General features: G+C 36.6%; 1 protein-coding gene across 3 annotated transcripts in view; it reads left to right on the top strand.

Annotated features, from left to right (window-relative positions):
- The window catches only part of LOC134751830 (pleckstrin homology-like domain family B member 2), an 89,983-nt gene extending 69,718 nt beyond the window's left edge, over positions 1-20,265 (top strand). For 2 of the 3 annotated variants that reach the window (XM_063687324.1, XM_063687322.1), the window contains 7 exons: positions 8,399-8,429; positions 13,195-13,297; positions 13,842-13,973; positions 14,822-14,921; positions 16,096-16,183; positions 16,858-18,084; positions 18,212-20,265. In XM_063687324.1, coding sequence (XP_063543394.1) covers positions 8,399-8,429; positions 13,195-13,297; positions 13,842-13,973; positions 14,822-14,921; positions 16,096-16,183; positions 16,858-17,040 — 637 coding nt within the window. In that variant the 3' untranslated portion in view covers positions 17,041-18,084; positions 18,212-20,265. Of the gene's footprint in view, positions 1-8,398; positions 8,430-13,194; positions 13,298-13,841; positions 13,974-14,821; positions 14,922-16,095; positions 16,184-16,857 lie in introns of all 3 variants that reach the window. The other variant, XM_063687323.1, reaches the window with a different exon arrangement.
- The last annotated feature ends 3,785 nt before the right edge of the window (positions 20,266-24,050 follow it).

The raw sequence follows: 24,050 nt of genomic DNA, 5'->3' as shown, positions 1-24,050 counted from the left end.
GAAATAATCTTATGAACGTGCTTTCGTTTTGCAAGTAATCTATAGAGATGTAATGTGCATATTTGTTTTGCGTCATTATAGCTGTACGTTGAAGTAGGCACCATCGGCAGGGTGTTCATCCTCACACCCTAGCACCTAAATGGTCGCGTACTGTGCGGTTTAAGAGGAATTTCCTCCCGCGTACGCTTCGGCTGTGGAATGAGCTCCCTGCCGAGGTTTTCCCGAGGGGCTACAGTATGGGGTTCTTAAAAAAAGGAGTGTACAGGTTTTTAAAGGGGGCAACGCGCGTGTAATATCTCCGGTCTTGCAGGCGTCCATAGGCTACGGTAACTGCTTGCCATCAGGCGGGCCGTATGCTTGATTGCCACCGACGTGGTATAAAAAAAGTGCTGAAACTTCTTACTCATTAGTCACTTCTTTAAGACTTGTATCTTATACTGTCAACTAAAAGTAGTTTAGAAGGTACAAGATTTTGAAAGTACATAGGGATATATGTCGGTTCACAATGTCAAAGTTAAAGTGACAACATGGTTGAATACTTTATCTTATGCTGAGACGGAAAAACTGACAACGAAGGCTTAACCTACCCACATAATACAAACCTGCAAACATGCACACACTCCTTTTTGGCACACTCACACACACCACCCACACAAACACACGCTCACACCCAAACTTGAATATCATGTTTAGATCTTTTAGTTTAGTTTCTGTATTCTTTAGCTTGTATTGTAGTAATTACTTTTAGTATTAAGATATGTATAATAACGTGGACATAATTGTCAATCGCTCTCGCAGACTTCCAAGATACAGGCTCAGCCTAGTTTGGAGTCTGACGGATATATCGATGCACATGTAAACAACTTTTATGATAATAAACTATTTGTATTTGTATTATATTCTGTCTCATATACTGTAGATGGTGTTTTCAGTTGGAATCACTACACATAAAATCTGAAACTGTCTAAAAGATCATTATTATAACGGGTTAGTTTTCGCACAAAACGACATTACTGCATTTTACTTTTTCTTTTTTTTTTTTCAATTTATTGAAGACAAAAAACAGTAACACACAGGGTTTAGGCACAGAAATAGAGTGCATAAAGAATAATATAGTGTGAGACTAACAATACAGATTAGTAGATTACCTACTGGTAGATCTACAATATAGCGCTAGGTAACGATATATAGGATAAAGAGCTAACTGTTGAAACTAAACGCTGTGTTACTTAAAACTAAACGCTGTGTTACTTAAAACTAAACGCTGTGTTACTTAAAACTAAACGCTGTGTTACTTGAAACTAAACGCCTCTCATTGCATTTTCACACCTTATTTTATATGGTTGACTGATAGAGAATGATTCAAGGCATTAAGTCCGCCTTTTGTACCTTTTGTTTCGTGTAATAAATTTTAAAGTAAATAAATAAACATGTGCTGAAATGGAAGTAATCAAAAATGTGAACAAAATAACTATTTGATACACTCAAGTACAAAGTAGAAGTGTAGGTAATAAAATTATTAAAATAATAATAATTAAACTTGTCGAAGTGACGTTATAAAACTTATAAATAATATGATAAGCAATCTCTTTAGGCATTGACTTTTTTTTATTTAAAGACCATTGTTAGAACGTTTAAAGTCTACGAAAGGTCTATTGTAAAATCAAACACTCACTGCACGCGAATACGTAGTGTGCTCTCTGTTACACTTGCCCGCCGTAGGTAAGTGTGACAGAGAACATTACGTATTCATTACGTACGCTTAATTATGACGTGTAATATGAAATATTATTATAAATAAATGAGTATGAGTATTCGCCTGCAGCGAATGTTTGATTTTACTATAGTCTAGTTGACATCACAATAGGAATCCCGAACGGCCCACAATTGGGCATATTATGTCCAATTAAAGTGATTGTGCACGCTGGCTCACTAATAACTATGCTAGTTTCTACCGTATCACATTGAGATAGAGTTGAAAAACGTGTAACTTGTTTGTCCCTACATCTCTGGGTATTAATTGAATGGAATGATAGCGCATATTTAAAAAAGTTCCGAACTTATGACCTTTCATAATCTATTAATTTTCACTTGGTATACGATATTGCAGAATAAAGCCTGTATTTAGGTACTTACCTACTCATTTTAGTATCATTTTATAAAAAAGAATGTACCTACGCAAATAATGAAATATATACAGGCAAATCTTTTACTCTAATGCTCTGATAATAGAGACGACAGATAATGACGATGAAGATGTATCTAATAAAATAACGACTGTACAAGTGTACACCGTATGAATCAAATTACGTTTCAGACACTCAGTAATAATGAAATTACTTTTAATTTTACTATTGACGTTACTTTTGAAAATTGGAATTTAACGAAGAAATGACAATATTATTCACGTCATTGTTACTGATATCCATAATGCATATGATATGATTGATAATCAGGAAATGCGTTGCATCCATACGTGGTGATAGAATGAGTAATATATGAACGCGGCACGGCTCGGAACGGTGACATATTAATACGGTCACGGAACGGATTTGGGTCGACCTTACTTGATGAACTGTACAGGCTGTTGCTTCGATTAAGCAACCAATTAACAGTGGTTTCTGTTAAGTAGTTTTTTTTTGTATTTTGTTATTTGATACTGCTTGGTGTTATATAGCCAGCAATACTATAAAATTAAAAACTGTAATAGATGTCATATATTAAAGAAAAAGTCACGAATCCCTCCAGTGGTGAAGGCCGGATTCGAACCGGCGTCTTTAGCTATCGCGGCTAACGCCATGAACCCCTAGGCCACCTCGTCACGGCGGTACCCGTTCCAATGTCTCGACTATATGCCATCTTAGTAAGACTAGGCGTCTAATAAAATAATTTGATTTGTTCCCAAACTTGTTAATACTATACAAAGTTTATCAAATTATATCAGAGTCAATAATATTTTTATACTAGTGGCTATATGAGCTGTAGACCTCGCGTTGATATTCATCATCATCATCATGTCAGCCGATAGACGTCCACTGCTGGACATAGGCCTCCCCCAAGGCTCGCCACTCCGCCCGATCCTGTGCCGCTCGCATCCACCGAATTCCCGCGACCTTCACCAGGTCGTCGCTCCATCTCGTTGGAGGCCTACCAGCAGTTCGTCTTCCGGTACGCGGACGCCACTCTAGAACCTTCCGGCCTCACCGGCCATCAGTTCTGCGAGCTATATTCATAAGCTTAAAAATAAATAAAAATAAAATAAAAAAATAAAATAAAAAAGCCTTTTATTCTAAGCACTGAGTTTTCCTAGTTACATATACTCGTATTGTATAAAGAAAACATTTTTATTTGAAATTTGTTTTAGGTTTTTTATATATTCTTGTTTTGTGCGTTAGACCCCTTCTGGGTGAAGGCCTCCTCCATCGATTTCCACTTGTCTCTGTCTTGAGCCATTCGGATCCAGTTTTTTCCAGACGTTTTTTTGATGTCTTCGTCCCATCTTGTACATGGTTTGCCGCTACGTCGTTTGCCTAGAGGGCCACCCCATTTTGTGATCTCAGATGTCCATCTGTCATCTTCGAGTCGTGCCACATGACCTGCCCATCGAAATTTCAATTTTTTTGCATAGCACAAAGCATCTATAGTTTTTGTTACACTTCTTATTTTAGTGTGCCGAACTTTCTCAATTTTTTTAATTTTTAGGATGCTGCGTTCCATGGCTCTTTGGCATGTAGTGATTTTGTTTGAGACCTTTTTTGTAAATTTCCAAGTCTGGCAGCCATATGTTAGGCACGGAAGTATGCAGGAGTCCATTATTTTTCTTTTTAATTCAATTGACATATTGCTTTTTAATATTTCTTTGTAGCTCCAGAACTTATTCCAGCTTTGTCGTGATCTTCTTTCTATCTCGAGCTCGTTGTTGTTGCTTTCAAATCCGATTTGCTTGCCGAGATAGATATACTGTTCAACATACTGTACTGGTTCATTTTCCAAGGTGATATTTTTCTTTATGCTGTTTGTCATAATTTTGGTTTTTGATAGGTTGATCTCCAGGCCTACTTTTTTACTAGCTGCTTGGAGTGTTTCCATCATGTATTGTAAATTTGCACTTGTTTCAGCTAATAGGACCAGATCATCTGCAAATCTTAGGTGTGTAAGGCATCTTCCTCTGACTTTTAAGCCATAATTTTTCCAGTCTAGTGGGCTTATAACTGATTCCAGTACAGAAATAAATAATTTTGGCGATAATGGATCCCCCTGCCTAACTCCTCTTTTTATGGGAAAGCTGCAGCCTGCTGTCTCTAGTTTGATTTTACTTGTGCTTTGTTTATATATGTGTTTTATTATTGCTATATATTCTCTTTCTACTCCTTGTTTAAAGCTTAAAAATAGTAACAACAAAAATACTTACTTCTTTGAGTCATTATTACAGCGTACTCGCAATGGTCTTATGTGTGATAGACGCTAATGGCAAAGTCTTTTATGCCAATGTCCACCATTTTGAACATTATCCAAAAAACAAAACAACAAAAATTATATTTATTGGCACAAAATTTCACGAGAATCGGTTGAAAATTGTGACCTGTAGAGAAGAACATTCGGACATACGAAAGCAGTTTGCCCGAGTCAAAGCGGATATCTGCGCTAACGCTTCGGGCAAAATGCTTTAATTGAAGGAGAAGACAAGGAAGGCAAACCCAACCAACAGTATTGAATAACTTAATTATAACTTATCTTCTACTCGTCTTTAATAATCGGCCTATAGAGACATTTGAGATTTAATTATGGCTAAAATTAAAAACGGAATGATTTGCGATCACCCTGTATAGCCCAGTGTCACTGCATTCATAAACATCCTCGATACTAATTGAGAACACAGATGTTTTCACACTCGGTATACATGGTGTAGTCATAATAGCTTGCACTATTTATGTCTTCTTATAGTCCTTGTGAAAGTGATTGTGTGTGTGATACTAACGTAGTGTTTTGAATGATTCACGGTTAGTTTCACTAGACTTATATACGGTCTATATCCCGGTCAATATAAGTCTTACTAGTGTTCTAGTGATGTTTTTCAAAAGTTATTGTTTTTTTTTTATTCTTATGCGTACTAATTTAATATTTTAAATCTTAAAATAACTAGAATGATTTTAACAACGTACAGTTTAGAATATCTACCTATAACAGACAGACAGACGGATAGACGGACAGCGTAATGAGCTTAATAATATCGTTACGATTGTCATCATTTTGCTATACGGAACTCTAATATATGTTATAATATGCCATCACATAATTATGGCGGTAATCGATTATAAATACCTATGATGTCATGCATGTATGTAGGTATCTGTCGCTAAGGTAAATACCGCTTTTTCTTTAATAAATGATAACTATTTTAGTTTATACTTTTATTAAGTTCGTCTTATTGTACCTACTTATTCTTTGCAAATAAATACTTACTCACTTACTTACTTACTTAGGTTGATATCGTCAGGTGACAACCAAAACTCGTGTACTCTCTAAAAGTTTATAGCCATAGTGAGCCGCACGGTAATAACCCAAGGTAATTTTTTTGCCTTTAGTGAGTTTTGGTCGACACCTGACGATGACGATACGCATATACACACTAAAACAACAGAGAATTTCGTTTTTAAAGTCACTTAAGAAATCACGCGCAATATTAAACACACGGCCGTATTCATATATTGCCGTATACCATCTACTGTACCGTATACAAACACTGTTAACTTACCGTTCGTAAACCTTATTGCCGAGACATAAGGTCCAGCGTTGGCCAGTTAAATGCTACTAGTACACTGTACCTACATCGACGACCGAAAGTGTAATGGTTCGTGAAATCGAGTCGGCAAACATCTTGAGTACTTAGTTTAATATTCATAACTTTCGTAACTCATAACTGGCAGAATACTTATAGGTGTACAGAACGAAAGGATAAAATTCGGACTTAATAAGCTATGAATATGACTAAACAGAATAATAGTAACAATATAGTCGTTATAGCGTTGGGTGACAATACGTTTGTGCCATACGCCACTTAATAGTTATTTGTTATACAAGGGTGCAAAGTTGTATTTTACCCGCGAGTGTAGAATTGAAACACGAGCAAGCGAAAGGATTCTATAGGTGGATCACGAGCGAAGCGAGTGGTTCTAAAATAGAATCCTGAGCGTAGCGAGTGTTTCAACACACGAGAAGTAAAATACATTTGCGCCCGTGTGTAACACAAAACTTTTCACCTCACTATAGCGAGGAAAGTGCAACATCTACAGGCGTTAGATCATCTTCATCACTGGAATCACTCATTTCTTTACGATATTATAACAGAAAACAGAAAAGTCGGTGAGAAAAGGTTTTAAGTAAAAAAAATGTTGACAATGTTGACATTTCTGATGTATGAAATGTCAACGATGCGTTTTGAAATTGCATCGACTCAACTTGTGCGTTCAGAATTATATTTAACATCATTATAAAAAAACAAACGTTTCTTATGGAATTTTAAGGTTAATGACTTAAAATCATTAAATAAAGCTAAATTTGGTATTTTTTATTAGATTCTTAAACCATTTATTTAATGATAATAAATATCGAACGAACCATTATCATGAGCGTTTTACGTTTTGTTATCTGTCAAGCTACTTAAACACGCTCCATCCAAGGTCAAATTACTTTCCCCACTAGTGGATAAAACGCGTTTTTCCCCGCTTGTATTGAAGGATAAACGACAACTTTCCGAGCTAGTGAGGGGAAAAAATATTTGTTGAAAAGTTTTACTTTTAGGAAATATTGAACTTATTTACCATTTAGGCACACACACACACACATATTTACTACTTATAGTACCATACGAATATTTTGAATATAGTGGTAATCATAAAATAAAAGCATTTTTATTGTTGCCATATCGTTATTTTTATCACCTGTGTCACGTTCTAATAATTACGAAAGTGACAGGCATAGTGACAGGCGATAAAAATGGAACCATGCTGGAACTGCAGAGTGCAATTATCCTGTTGTAAAATGCGGATATGGCACATTTTTGAAAAAAACTTTTTTTTTCAAAAACCAATTAGTGTCAGTTACAGCTTATTTTTGTTATTTTAGGAATCATTAAAAACGATTTTGCTGATTGGATATGGCATGAACGTATTCTCAGCCGACGATAGGTAATAAATAGTTTCCACTATGCTTTACGATTCGATAGGTCATTTTATTCAGATTAATTGACCATAATATGATAACAATTTTGATATTTACGTAAATCGTAACGTGCAATATTTACAATTATGTTTTTTGTTGCTGTTATTTTTATGTAAGGTTTAAAGACAGAGAACAGATACTTGTAAACACCATTGCAATCGTATTTCTTAAATGATTTTCCTTTAATGTGAGTGAAGTGAAATAAATAAAACATAGGATTAAATACATTAAAAACCGACAATGTCGAAAACGAAGCACAAATCGACCAAGTTTATATGTTGGTAAGTATCATTACATAATGTGATATTATCATTTAAATTAGAAACTTACTTCTAGACATTCTAGTTATATTCAGAATTAGAAAGCAGTAAAATTAGATACAATAAAATATGCGCTTTTTCTCGGGAATATATTTATGAAAAATCGCTGTTCAGATTTTAAATGGTTGACTGGTAGAGAATGCCTCAAGGCGTTAAGTCCGCCATTTGTACTCTTTTTGTGTAAATTTGTGCAATAAAGTTTAAATAAATAAAATAAATGTCATGTTTGTGATATCGATATGATACGATCGTTAGCGCTATTTGGTGTGTGCGAAATATATTGCGATTTGTATCATAACTATATCAAAACAGTGCAATTAGAATATCGCTCAATAGAAGAACCAGGAAAATAAAAATATTTTAAAAAAGTATTATACTAAGAAGTTATATGATTATGGTCTACTGCGAACTGGCTTGGCTGTATAAGGCTGATTTGTATTGTATTAAGTCAAAATGTAATAAGTATACCTATACCTAAACTAGTTGTAATCCCATAACTAAGCTACCTTCTTCTGGAAAAACAACGCCCAATTTCTTTACCAACCGACTAAGATAAGACCTAGATCTAGCAATAGCGCTAGCCCCTTAGGGTTCCCGCACACATGTCGAAGCGGAATCGGCAAAATCCGTTAGGAAAAAGCGAATAAGAACGAAAAAGTCGTCTTTTCGCTCGGCTCGCATCGGCCGGCGCCTCGCCGGCTTTATTGCGCGGACATAAAGCATTTTCCTATCGGCTTTTGCCGATATAATCTGGGGAGACCCTTAGCCCCTCCTAATACATAAATCCGCCTTTGCAATTGCATGTATGTAGTTACGTGTTGACCTAAGTACTAACTTTTGTTTTTTTTTTGTTACAGTTCTGGATTTATGTCATCGTCTATTGAAGAGGTGAGTTGAGTTATGTAACATAAACATAACTTATGTTTTTATGAGCATTATTTTATTTAATTAAACGATTTTTGTGATGGATGTGAGCTTCCGCATTATATAATGAGGATTTATTTTCGTTTTAGATTAAGTCTACTGTTTTTTATACATACAACAAACAAATTATCCCTTAACGCATGAAACCTAAAACATAACACATAATATCCACCAAAAAATGTTTATCAAAACAATTCCCGTTATACCAGATATATATAGACAACAAAGCACAACTATGTTCTGCGTCACACGGCGAAATAGTTTCGCCACTCGTTCGCTATTAAAAATTACATAAATACGCATCTTAGCAAATAGTCGGGACGCCCACACGGTCAGAGTCGGTTTAAAAATAGGATACATGGGATTAAAATTAGTATTTTGACCCTGGCCTCTAGGGAAGTAATCGGAACACGTCAAATTGACCTTATATAATTCTTCATCACTCGATGAAGAATTATTTAAGGTCAATTTGACACTCATAGGGCAAGAACACTCGTATTTGTATACGCACTTAGCTCAGACACAGCAAATAAGGAAGATCTTCGCTCCTTCTGCTCTACCGACTTTCTGTAAGCGGAGTTCAGTAATTATTCAGGTTCTCAAACCAAGACAGGAAAATGAAGATTTATACATTTCCTATTCGAATCCTGTTTTTATTTTCGTCAGTGCGACATGTTGAACGCATTTGTATCCGGCGCACACGGGACGCGTTCGTTTTATTACACGATTTGTCTATTCTCGTACCTACTTACTTAAAAACGACGGCACAGGAAGTCAGTGTAGTGCTGTCAGACAGGGAGTTTACTTTTGAATCAAGTAAAGAAAATTTTGATCAAAAATGTCCATTGTAAAAGTCTGCCTATAATAGTCTTCATCGTAGAAATGTCAAAATATATTCAGTCAAGGGCATACATATATGTATATACATTCCCAAAGTTTCAAATATATGTGTACGCTCTTACACCTTAGACATTATAGTCGTGTTCACATATTTTAGAGCCATTTGTCTGGATCGATATTTTTGCCTTCGACTGTACCTATTGGTGACTTTCATGGTATACCTTTCTCATGGATATGACAAGGAAAATGACGGAAATGACTGAACGGGATCGTCTAATGGAACTTTCAGTAGGTGTAATTATTGTTTGTCCTTGTAACTCACTTTTGTAAAAACCAGTGCCTGCACTAATTCTTGGAATTACATTCCTAAAAGCGGTGGTCGGCCTCGTTTAGAATGCAACGGGAAGGATATTACTTTGCTTTTATATTTTACCAGCAAACACGTATAGGTGCAATGGTGAATTAGTGAACGTTATCTATTGATTGTAATAAAAAGCTTCAACTATCTTATCAATTATCAGCTTCCGGGAAATAAACATACGTAAAGCATTGTTATTAAAAACATTAGCTTGATATGTGCTCTGCTTACATTACACTAGAAATCAGGAAAGCGTTGCATGTGGGCACTGCCCTACCACACATAACATCGTAACAATACTGATATTGTAACAACCCAACGCACAAGCGGAAAGGGTCCAGGAAAAGAATTATCATGGTTGTCAAAAACCCTCAAGATGTCAAACGCGGTAGCCTGCAAGTTTGTGGTAGCCAATCCAAAAGTCCTCTCAACGGAACCTCGCTATGATTGCGCATGCAGTTGCCCTTATGGGTGCACTGGTCTTGTGAGTCTTGTCTGCCCTTAGACCGTGGTTTAGGGCAATTGCACCAAATTCTCTGCAATCATAGTTTGTTAAAGTTCACATTCAAACCTTCAAGAAAAGACCATACTCCCATTTTAAATGCTGGAAACGATACAACCCCTCTAGAGTTGCGGGTATCCATAGGCGACGGTAATCACTTACTATCAGGCGATTCGTCTGCTTGTTTGCCTCCTGTATCAGAAAAAAAAAGTACATTTTGGTATTAGATCTCTAAAAAACTCTTAATAAGTCAACTTTAGGTCAAAGCAGATAGGTTTAATCCTGAAAACAGAATCAGTGGATACCCGTTACAGATGGATGCGAAATGAATAATGATTCATTAATGAAACACGACTCATATGACGCTATCGTCACAAACACGTAAACACAGATATTTTGACCAATTAATCATAATTACTACTAATTTCAAATTCGTAAATCGTAAACACGATCATTCAGTCGCACCCACCGTTTAGTTTAGAATCAAAAATAAACCATTTTATAACCGAAACCATCTGACACATGAAAGCCCTTGTTCTGTTCATACAAGGTTTATTTTTGTTTGATATGTGAGTTCGTATTGTTGGTACTATAAATGTAAACGAACATTTTACAAAACTCAGTGCGTGCTCAGCCAACGGACGTATCAGTCAAGGGCGGCGAATTAAAAAAGTTTGGCGCGAAGTGATTTTGAAATTATAGTGAAATAAAAAAAAGTGTTGCGATCTAATAAAAACAAAAAGATTAGATAATACTCAATATTTAAGTAAGGTATTTAAGTTTTAAGTCGGTTTAGTGGTGTATAAATAAATTATTCAGTGTTACGTATTTTATTTTATTTTAAGTGGAAGAAAAGGAATTCTTCCGTGTTATAAAATACGGTTATATTCTTAATCTGTTGTTGTTAGAAAAACTATTTGCTTAAGAACTTGCAATAAGGTTATTAAATAACATATTATCGAGTAAAGTGTCTTATATAGTGTAGGGTTGGCAACTCGCAGGTCTTTTTTATACAGAGCGACACATCATATGCTCAAATTTTAATTAGTTTACCACCGTGGAAAAGGATCATAGTGACAGGATTAAAACTAACTCGACTGGAATGGTATCATTTATCGCGTGACTAAGTGTTGTGGTGACAAAACATAAAAAAAAAATTTTTATATTTCATTTTGAATACATAACAAAACTCGAAAGTTGTACTCCTTGGTTCAGTTTGCATTGGTATCGTTTTTGTCTATGCCAAATATATACTAACTTAAAAAAAAAACTACTAAATAACCCTAAACGTGACTATCATCCATATCACCGGGAATGCCGCCAAAAAAAACTACAATTTGCGGTTCTTTATACCTCTCTAACTCGTAAAAACGTCCGGCTGTCCAAATATAATGCCTTCAGATATTTATGACAACATGGGGAGACTGCAGGTCTGCTCTTTACATGACTGCTGTTTATTTTGCTTGTAAAAGATACCGCCTACGCGCATACCGATCTGAGCTTTATGAATAGTTATGTGTTTCTAAACATGGACGCTCATTTCTTGTGAAAAATTTATATTTGTCGGGCAATCCTTGATTTACTAGTCTTTGTAGTAAAAGTACTGTTGCGTAGGACTATTTAGAAATCTTAGCGTTATTAATTAATTTGTAAGAATAGTAATATTTTGTACAGTCAGCATCTAAAGTAACGGGTCCGAACGAATTACGCGTAAAAGCTCAATTCTCTAATAGCTTAACACAAAAAGATATCTCTCTATTTAGAACAATTAGTCTGTGACAGGTACTTTATGTAATATGTAAAAAATCCAGGGTGGCAGATACTTTTGGACCGTTGTTTCGTCACTATTAATACTGACTGTATCAGAATCGTAATAAACGTTTAAGGGGGCCCACCCATTATACCAGTCCGCCGGACGATATCTACCGTCAAATTTTTGTTCTAACTGACAGGCTGATATCGTCCGGCGGACTGGTAATGGGTGGGCCCTTTTAAATCAGATTTTGACCGGAACTTCCCAACTCAAAGTGGTAAAACTGTTACTATCCTCTAGATATTTGTGAATTATTACACAAGTGAGGCATAAAATAAATGTAAAACCGTAACCAATAAGAACATTATGTCTATGTGGCTTACGTTCGTGAAGACATCGCATTTGGGCACTTTCTATTCTCCTAAACCTCTACTTGTAAGTATCTCAGAAACAATTAATTTTCTTAAAAAAAAGTTTGAAGAGTCCTGGGAGAAAACGATGATATAGTACATTTAATGCCATTAAGCGCCACTTGCACCATCCTACTAACCCGGGGTTAACCGGTTAAACTCCAGGTTTAACCGGTTAACCCCGGGTTAGTGAATGGTGCAAGTGGCCCTAAGAGATAATTTACTGTTTAAATGTACTGGTGTGAACTGGGAAAAAAGACCAAAAGCAAATAAACCGTTTATACTATATGTAAGGGTTTATTTGTTTTTTTTTTATAAAGTTTATAGGGCAACATTAGATATTGTGACAAAAATGACTAGAGTTAGACCAAGATAATTCTGCAGCGATTTTGATAGCATAGACTGTTCAAGTGTTATTTATTTTAATAGAAGTTTGACGTTTAAAACAACACTTGCACAGTCTATACTGTCAAAATCGCTACAGTTATCTTGTTCTAACTCTACCCTACAACATCATTTGTTGGATTTTTTAAATGCAGAATTGTTTAGGGTTCCGTACCCAAAGGGTAAAAACGGGACCCTATTACTAAACTCCGCTGTCCGTCTGTCTGTCACCAGGCTGTATCTCATGAACCGTGATGCCGCTATAACAACAAATACTAAAAAGTATGGAACCCTCGGTGCGCGAGTCCGACTCGCACTTGGTCGGTTTTGGACTAAGGAGGCGATGAGGCTTAAATCATGTATTTTCCTAAAGGGTCAAAAGAATTGAGTAATATAGTTTTTCCACTTCCAGATATAACCTTAGCCGGGGCGATTATAATTTATTGGTACTGGTATTTTGACGGAAAATTGTTCTCTTGCAGCTTCAAGTAAGAAACTCTCGCACTGAGTCTACAGAAGACGAAAAGCGCAGCGATGACAGTCGACCGCTCAGCCTCGCCTCCGACTTTAGCCGAGACAACATTTGTAAGTTTCTAACTATACAGAGTGGCTAAAAAATAAGTGCATTCCCGTTGCCAGGGAGGTTTTGGGATTATACTGAGCAACTTTTACTATGGGACCAACCACGAAATCGAGAAAAAAAAATTACTTTTCACAGAAAATGGACCAGCCAAAATGTATGAAACAACCAAATTTTTTTTCGCGATTTCAGGGTTGGTCCCATAGTAAAAGTTGCTCAATATGATCCCAAAACCTCCCTGGCAACGAGAATGCACTTATTTTTTAGCCACCGTGTATATTTTGTAGTTTTAAGTACTCACGTATTTAACGCCAGGCGATCGCGATTATTTAAGCGGAATTGAACTTTACGGAGTCCCGCGTAAGGCCCTATTCCATTGGCGAAGCTGACGGCTGTGGCCGTCGTTGGCGTCTTTGGCAAGACTTTCCGATGACGCCCACAGCCGTCTGTGGCGGTCAAAGGGTGAAGTCAGTAAGCTCACTTGCTTTGGAGAACCGAGGTCTACTGAGTACAAGTACAAAAAATTACGATTAAGTTTTGAAATTCCAGTGCCACTCCAAAGCGGTCCACGGCGAAATCGGCGCTGCGTGGCGCCGTACAGCGCTTCACAGCGCCCTCTCACCCGCTACCTGCCTGTTGATCGCGAGGACTTCGACCTTAGACGTCATGTTGAATCCGCGGGTAAGTCACAACTAGTAATTGTATGTGTGGAAAAAAAACTAAAGCAAGGAAATGGCGGGTCAATGTACGAAATTTCCCGTGCTTAGCGTAGTTAGCGTCCTAACTTTAACGCCGCCACATATACAGCCTAACGGCCCGGCCACGACATCGCGCGGCGGCGGCAGCGGCGAGCGGCGGCCATGGGTGGGAACGAAAGGTCCGATCGCTGTGTCTCGCTCCAACCTATGGCCGCTCACCGCTGCCGCCGCCGTGCGATGTCGTGGCCGGGCCGTAACAGCCTGTGGTACGATACAACGCCTCACAGCGGCCTTTTACCCACTATTTTCATGTCGATCGCATGACTAGGCATGACTTCAGGCATTGCTATACCTATTTTTATTTTTATTAGTTTTAATATGCGTATTGAGAGTCAGAATATTGTACGCGAAATTCTGGCTGATTCAGATTCGAACAATACATAATTTGTATTTGTATTTAAAAAGAACCGAACAAGAGCGAGTCGGACTCGCCGCCGAGGGTTCCGTACTTCTTAGTCTATGTTATTACAGCGGCAACAGAAATACATCATCTGTGAAAATGTCAACTGTCTAGCTATCATGGTTCATGAGATACAGCCTGGTGACAGACAGACGGGCAGACGGACCGTGGAGTCTTAGTAATAGGGTCCCTAACTTTTTTACCACTATGGGAAGGGTAATAATTATACCTGTATGTGTCTCTTTCACTTTGGCTTCATTTTTAACCGATTTTGAAAGAGAAAGAGGTATGTTTATTATGTTTAACTAAGAAACACGCTTAGTAAAAGTTTACAACCGTTTTGCTCATAATTTTTTTGTTGTTATTCGCAGGTCACCAGATCGAGCTGTGCCCCCACGTGACAGTGAGTGCGAGCGCTTGTCGCGGCTATCTACATAAACTTGGTGCAAAGTTCCACACGTGGTCAAAGAGGTACGTAAATGGCTACAGCCTAAAGGGTCTACCAATTATCTCAGGCTATATTTATATTGAAAATTACATTCGTCATTTAAAATTTTATAAATTAACGTAAAAAATTAAATTTTATATATTTATATTCATACCTATATACATAGTCGCCATCAGATATATCCGAGCGGCGAAGGTGCTCACAAATATCTGAACTCGCCTCTGTTGTCAAGGAATGCGTGTTCAGATATGAAAGAAAAAGGCTTATGCAGGCGATTATGGTGCAAGTAAAAGATCTTGATGTATGTGAAATAGGGATTTAATATCCGAAACTGATACAAGGGTTGATATTCGCGTTTATGCATGTAAGACGCGTGCGGCGCTGTGGCGGCCGCTGGAGCTAATGGCTTGTGGTGGGGCCCGCGCCCCGCAAGGTAACTTGTTGTCGTAGACAGCTTAGGTACTCTATTAAGAACAGATTTTTGTTAAAATTAGCTTTATATACTTAATTTATTTCTATTTGTAGTTATTTTGAAGAAACATTAGTTTTAAGCCACAGCTATTGCTTTTATATACATTCTGTTACCACCTACGGGAGAGCGGTGTCTCTTGACACAAGTGTCATTGTACGCTTAAAAAGAGGCACCTGCCCAGTTATAATTACGTTTGTTTCTGCGAACTCAATAAACATTTTTATTTTTTTTATTATTATTATATTTTTTGCCTCGGCCGCTCCGATATATGTATCTAATGGTATACCTAAGTAGATATACTTTTTCGCGATTTCGTGGTTGATCCCATATTAAGTTGCTCAGTATAATCCCAAAACCTCCCTGCACTTATTATTTAGCCACCCTGTATACAGCCTATAAAGTTACACCTTCTCAGACGGTTGGTAAAAAAGTTGTACGGTGATTATCTAATAGGAGGTAGCTGACTAAGCGCCACTTGCACCATCCCACTAACCCAGGGTTAATCGGTTAAACCTGGAGTTACCATGGTTACCAGTACAATTTGACACAACGGTGTAACCGGTTAGCCCCGGGTTAGTGGGACGGTGCAAGTGGCGCTAAGAGTCATTTAGTTTTCCTAAATGAACTTTTTTTACTGTGTTATCTAAAATCTTTTAAATTTTGTTCAGATTCGACTTAATTTACCTTTAAGCCTTTCATATAAAATGTCCGTTTTTATATTCCAGGTGGTTTGTCTTCGATCGGGAATCGAAGACTTTCGTATACTACTGGGATAAAAGCGAGAGAAAACCGCGGGGCGGCGCTTACTTCCAGGTATATATTACTCGTTATCTATTGTTGATAGTCGATAATCTGTTGGACCTTCACAGCAAAACCTTAAAATTGCTTGTAGTCTTAAGCACTTGCGGTTTCCCGTTAAGGGCGAAAATCGTTTAAATATCTTGCAGACGGTCAGGCGTTATCATAAAAGTGATGACTAATGTTCGCTCAGGTAAAGTTTATTGCCGTCCATTGTCTTTGTGACGGTCGGCATTTGCAAACTAAGATAAAAAATCCAAAATGCATCCTAATTGGTTATCTTTATGGAGAGGCGAAGTATGCCTAAACAACAACAACTAACAGGGTCCTTACTACCTATTGTTAGTCTCATTACCTGTTTTTACCCTTTTTATTATTATCATAAAGAATCCTAAATGCATCGTAATTGGTTATCTTTATGGGAGGCGGAGTTTAGCTCGCTCCTAAGGATCGATACATTTTTTCTGAATTGGTTTACCGGGACTGTCCCGGATTGTACTAATATATAGAAATATCCCGTAAGAATACAATCAATTAATTATAATCAAAAATTACAAAATAAAGATTTTCCAAGATACAATAATCAATAACCTAACCTAATAAAATTAATCCACATAAAAATAATCCTTTCATTAACATAATAAACAAGAAATTGTTATACTATATTTACTATTATAATATATTTTCAGGTGATCGAAGAAGTATACCTCGACCACGGTAACACGTCAAAATCTCCAAACCCTCAGACCACATTCATAGTGAAGACCCGACAACGACGCTACTACCTCATGGCGCCATCTGGCGAAGCGGCGCGCATATGGATCGATGTAGTCTTCACCGGCGCACAGGGATACACGGACTATCTCGACTGACCACTTATTTAGGCTTTATGACTTTTAGACAAAAAATGTTTAGGGCATTTTTTGTCTGAACATTGCGGCCTTTTAGCATGAATTGTATCGACATTTTCGTCTAGCAAACAAATATGTTTAGGAATTTTTGGCCTAAACATGACGGATTTATAGCCTGAATTATGTGGACATTTTCGTCTGATTAGCAAAGTTTTTGTCGAAAAGGTTTGGTCCGAACATTACGGCCTGAATATCACTTGTTTAGCCTCAATTATGTGGGCATTTTCTTCTTGTTGGCAGTCTGAACATTACGGTCATTTTAGCCTGAATTGTGTAACGGACATTTTCGTCAGAGTAACAGTTTTTGTCGAACTGGTTGCTCTTTTAGTCTCAACAGTATGGATATTTTAGCCCGAATTTTGAAAAAGTAATTTTCGTCTGGTTAGTAAAGCCTTTTGGGGGTTTTTCATTACAGACATTTGGATCTAAACATAAAGTTAGCAAAATGTTTGAAGATTTCATCCTTACGGACATTTTAGGTTGAGGACATTTTGGTCGGAACAGACGGATTACATTATTTAGGTACGGTTTGCACACATATTCGTGTTACAATAACAATTGCCCATACTATTAACACTTCTAAAGAATCACTAGGTTTGTTAGAATCCTGTGTTATTTTAAAAGAAAAGGTTTAGAAACTAGATATGGTTTCAATTTGTAAATGTATTTGGGTTTTGTTAGTTTTAACAAAACTAAGCGAAAGCTCTGAGTACTAAAACAATTTATATACTGTAATATATATGTTAATTAACAAATAGGTAAAGTGTAATTTCACACCAAAATCAAGCCTAATATAGTATTTAACTATGATTGCTTTGATTTTAAGTACCTATGTATGAAAATACCCAAAAATTTGGATCGGTACATATATACCTATATTATTTCAATTTCGCAATTGTGTGTTTTTATACGTATCGAATATTTTTAATTCGCGAATAGAAAAATCACAGTATTTTTAGTATAAAAAATATACATAATTTGATATGAATTAAAATTATCACAATAGTCCGACAAGAAATTGCAGAAATTAAAAAGTGGCAACACAGTAGTCCCGTTTTCTTAGATTGATTTGAAATTGACGACACTACATATTGTCACTATTTAATTTCTACAATTTCTTGTCGGAATGTAGGTATTGTACCTTCGACAATAAAAAACCCTGTGCCAAGCTTTGTATGATAAAAATATACTAATAATTTACATGGCAGCTTTATATCAAGGTAGTTACGGACGAGACTCTGAACCGTTTGACCGCCAAAGACGCGCGTCTACAACCCAATATCAACCTTCGTGCATTGCGATAAGATTCATAATGACGCGCACGATAGGCGTAGCGTTTAAAGGATAATTTAAAGTACCGTCACACATATAAATGTAACATAAGATAACTATAAATACTTTACACTAAGTATTTCATAGTTTAAATTCTGAAAACATCTAATATTGTAACTTACATCTAATATTATAACTTTTACCCTTTGACCGCTAAAGACGGCTACAGACGCGCACCGTTACAGTTTAATATTAACTTTTGTGCATTCTTATAACGTTTTTGGTGGTCGAATTTAAACTGTTGTGAGACATACTAACATTAAATAATTTCACGGTAACTATTAGTGCTTGAGAAAGGAGACCTAGGCGAAACATGTCGCGCGAGTGACTAAAACAAGTGTCTAAACCGTAAAATTATTTAACGTTTTTGGTGGTGTGTTATACAGGGTGGCTAAAAAATAAGTGCATTCCCGTTGCCAGGGAGGTTTTGGGATTATACTGAGCAACTTTTACTATGGGACCAACCACGAAATCGCGAAAAAATTTATCCTCCCATAGAAAATGGACCAGCCAAAATAAAACAGCCAAATTTGTGCTACATTTTCTCTTGTGTGACGTTACATTTATGAGTCTCGTTCTTTAATCTAGTGCCTTGCAAGAGACTGAACAACAAATCTGTGTTAATGTACAATTGTATTAAAATGTACCTTAATTATACAGTCAATTTGTAAATGCCAATTTTGTAAGTGCTCAGATTATTTTAGTATAAGGTGTGTTGAGGATTTTCAAATGTACTTTTAAGTGTTTGAAATTAAACCTAATGCATTAATGCTTAAGATCTAATTTAGAAGTACACTAGAAGAATACCATTGGTTTGTCATGATTTTCAGTAAAAAGAATAAAATAATGTCGACTATATCAGTAGCCTTACCACGAGTTTGACACTGACATATTCGCTAGCGTGTGCGTAACTTACTTTTTATGCATCTCGCTCTTACTGGCATATTAGTGCGAGAGAGATGAATATTAAAGTAAGTTACGCAGACGTTAGCGAATATGTCAGTGTCTAACTCGTGGTAAGGCTACTGATTTTTATAAGAAGTCATATGACACTCGTGCAATGTGAAATACACCTAAATGCATTACAATAAAGTTCATATTCGCGGTCGAAGAAGTATCTTATTTTTTATAAGCACGCTTATACCTTATTATACCTAATGTTAATGAATAATAATGTTACCATTATTAGCTATACTTATATATTATGTAAGTGGCAACTTTACATTGCCAAAACGCATGTTTGTATTAACTTTGTAACATTGTCGAAAACAGTAAATTGTAATGATACCCTTTCAACGATATTTGCCATATACAAAAATGTCACTCACACGCCAACACCTTCGATTCAGGTGAGATGTCTTCAGGTAACTAGTAGCTTAAAACTAGCTAGCATACTAGCAACGTTCGCTGTGCTCGGTCATTTATAAGATGTAATCTAAAAACATTATTTTGATAATATGTGCCATTTTCAACCAAAAGGGTACTTATTGTCGCTTGTCAGTAAGGCGCTATTTCCATATAGCTTCAATTAGAAATCAACCTTATCGACAAGCGACAATGTAGTACCTTTTGCTTGAAACCGTCACATATATGCAAGAGTAGGTATAGTACTTTTTGGTGTAGGAAGACATTAAACGTTTTTGGCGTTGAAAGGGTTGTATTAATACACAAGCATTATTGAATACAACCCATCTTGAGAGCAAATGTGTGAAAAATCGATAGTGTATACATATAATGGAATGTGTTGTAATATTTGTGTGATTCGATTGTACAATGAAATGGCTGAAACCAATTATTTTAGGTCATAAGGTCACATTATTATTAACCAAGCAAGTAAATAAAGCATTTACATAATTTATTGTTTTATTTCCTCCTAAATATCATCAATGTTATTTAACAAAATATATGTGCCATTCTCAACCAAAAGGGTACTTTATTGTCGGTAGCAAAGATAGATATAACTCCGTAATAGATGGATACAGTCTAAGGAAAAAACGTGCCTCGAAAATCAAGAAAATTTGAATCTCGATCAGAGGGCGCTACTAGCTTTGGCCTACTGTCGTATAGATGGCGTTGACGGTTTCGTTTGTTATTTAACAATTTTTACGCATATCAGTGAAAGAACATGGGTCAAAATCATAAAAATAATTAATGAAAATAAAAATAATAATTTATCCATGTTTAAATATATTTTATCGTATTTTATAAATCTTCATTTTTAGTTTTAAAGTGTGTCGATAGATGGCAGTGAATTTACTGTGGTTACAAAATTTACTATGACAGTACCGCTCTAGTATAAGTTACTCTGTGTCGGTAGTTAATAAGGCACTATGAATGAATGAATGAATGATTTATTTGCATATGAATATTGGGTTACATATGTAGGTGCTGGGTACAATATTTTGAGTTTGTTTCACCAAGATTCTACCTATTGCCATATAGATTCACCTTTTGGTTGAAAACGTTACATATTTATTTATTTTAAGACAGCATTCCAAATAAAGCAGTATAATGATTCCAACACTAGTAGGCCAGGAAATAAATGCCCATAAAAGGGTATAGAGGGAAATGCAAGGAACACAATTTTTAACTTCGTAGCTTTGTTTGGACTAGTTAGGAGATGAACATATCAAAAGTCCCCGGCCGTAACCCTGGTGCTGGGGGGAGAGGGGGGTTTGAAGGTTCCATTTTTCGGTTTTTCGATTATATCTCGGAAACTATGCGTCTGAGCGACTTGGCCACTTATACAAAATGAAAAGAGATTTAATTGGTTACAAGTTTTATTCAGTCGAGTTTTTCGATATCTTGTATAGTTTTTGAGATATTCGCTCTTCAAGGTTTATTTCGGGCTCTCATTTTTATCTTGATTATCTGCATCGGTGAAGCTGCTAGGCCGGGTTTGGGATCGTTTTCGTATAAATCGAGGGTGTTGAATTCATTTATGGTATCAAAGTTGTTTCACATCTCGTGTTTTTGAGTCCCTCGCAACGCTCAAGATCTTAGAATCTTTCGCTTTCTCGGGACTCAAAATAAACACTCGCAAGAAAAACCAACTTTCCTCTCATGTTGCACAAATAACTAATGTTACTCTTCGAAGGCCGCAAAAATATGTGATACGCTCTTACGGCTCTACAAATAAGATCGTGTCAGACATTTTTGCGGCTTTCGTTGTGTAACATATTATTGCAGGACTGTACATCTGTCATCCAGAAGCTCTGTATTATTATATGGTTAGACTACCCATTAGCTCGTTTCCCTTTACACCCTCAGATCAGGTTGAGACCGCTCAACCGATCTGCGCTGGAGCGAAAACTCTTTAGGAGTATTCCAGCGTAGCAAAACCGTCTCGTGTGATGCGGAAGGGTCCTGGATTTTCCCCAGGCTACCATCCCCCCACACAGTCCTACCGCTCCAATTGCCCTAGTGCAATAGAGCCCAAGTCAGTTTAAAAAAAAAATGAGACTAACATAGAATTAAGGGAGTTTATACTAACGCTATTGATATGGTCTGAAATAGATTATATTGAATTGAATAAATATGTATCCAGGGTATGTACGGAGCCCCGCTGGTGTGCGCCAAGGGGCGAGTGGTGGGTCTTCTGGCGGCGCCGTCAGTGCAGTGGCGACACTGTGACCGAATGTCCATCATAATACATAAACTCTCCAGCCAGCGGAACAAGGCCTTCTTGGCGGTTTCGATACGTAAGAGAATAATTATAAACCATCGGACCAGAATCGATTTCAGACCTCGTGACCGTTGTCTCCTGGCAGTCCCGGCTTTGCGTACTGTATCGCGTAGGAAATCCCCTCTGGTTCGTTCCTTGCTCCTTTTGAATGCGCTCCTTGCATCAGCCGCTCAGTGTGATTTGTTTGCAGGCAGACAGGTGGTTGTGCGTGATGAATGTTTGAGGTTTTGTGAGAAGATGGATGCACGTCCTTCAACTGTTTAAAATGTGTTAATTATTTATTTTTAAATGTTAGTATTGTAATTCGTGATTATTTGTGTATTGTTTCTTTTTCTTTTTGTATTTTCTGTGTAAGTTAGCAGTGGTTTGGTATTTTACTGTCATACTGTTTAACTTGTTTGATAAAAAAAATTAAATTAAAAATAAACAATACTACCTAAATGTGGTATTTTCTATAAAAAGGGACCTTATTGTCGATGGCGCTTGACGCCATTATTAACGATGCGATATAAATACAATGCCGCGCGACGCTGTGCGGCGTAAGCGCCATCGACAATAAGGTCCCTTTTCATAGAAAATGCCCCAAATATGTATAGGTATTCAGAGGCGCGTTTTTTTTTTAAATTGACTACACACACAGTTTGGTCGACATAATGGCCAGCGAAACAGGCGCGTTGCGATCGGATGTCCATTGTCCATCCTAGTGATGTCATCAGAATAGGGCCTTCTACTACATCTTACAGCAGCGAATCTATTAGCAAACACTGAAAACTGAAACACACCTCTTTGTCAGTGGAAAAAGTTGCGAAATTCAAATTTTCTATGGGAAGTCAATACATATTTTAAATTTGCCGCATTTTTCAGACGACTTGTATTTTCAGGTTATTTCTACCAATATATTATTAAATGGGAACTGTTTACGAATAAAACAACGTGAACGCGAGAGAAAAATCCCGAGTATCTACGAACAACAGTTAGGAAATTACAAAATACTCGTAGTATTGAAACGGCGCGCGGTGTCATCTATCTATACATATAATAAAGCGGAAGACAGTCGAAAGTCTGTACATGGAAGATATTCGATAAAAAATTGGCTGGGGATACTTAGAATCGATAACAGAACACATTCCAACAGTTTTTAGAATTTTTGTCTGTTTATCTGTTTGTCTGTTTATCTGTTTATCTGTTTGTCTGTTTATTTGACCGCGCATAAAATGAAAACGGCTGAACGGATTTTGATGCAAACTTTACTAATCTGTCGAAAAAATCCACGGCCAGGTTATAGGCTATAAAAATTTGAGAAATTTTACCCCTAAGGGGGTTAAAAAGGAGATGAAAGTTTGTATGGGGTTCAAGATTCATTTTAAGCTAGCAATTTGAAACTTCGTAAGAAGATATATTATTGAAATACAAGAAAACTTATTTCAGCGTTTTTGAAAATTCATCCCCTAAGGCGGTGAAATAGAGGTTGAAAGTTTGTATGGAGATCAATTTTTTTTGAGTGCGTTACTTGAAACTGTATAATGGACATATTATTATAATACAGGAAAAGTTATTTTAGCGTTTTCAAGAATTCGTCCCCTAACAGGGTTAAAAGGGGGTTGAATGTTTGAATCCATTACAAATGCTTTGAAACTTCTTAGAAAGGTATGATAGACGATTACAAAAAAACTAATTTTGACGTTTTTGGAAATTTAACCCCTCAGGGGGTTGAAAAGGGGATGAAAGTTTGTCTTGGGGTGCAAATTTTATTTTAAGCTAGGAACTTAAAACTTTGCAAAACGTTAATTATATTAAAAAGCGAGAATTTTTTTTCAGCGTTTTTAAAAATTCATCCCCCATGATGGTTAAAAAGGGGTTAAAAACTTTATCTTGATAACTATATCAATTTAGCTACTAGGCCAAGTTAGGTATCGTTTTTGTATAAATCGGGTATGCCGAATTCATTTATGAT

The sequence above is a fragment of the Cydia strobilella genome, chromosome 23, assembly GCF_947568885.1.
Source record: "Cydia strobilella chromosome 23, ilCydStro3.1, whole genome shotgun sequence".
Classification (NCBI taxonomy): domain Eukaryota; kingdom Metazoa; phylum Arthropoda; class Insecta; order Lepidoptera; family Tortricidae; genus Cydia; species Cydia strobilella.
The sequence above is the reverse complement of the archived record's forward strand: the minus strand, read 5'-3'. Positions and strand labels throughout refer to the sequence as shown.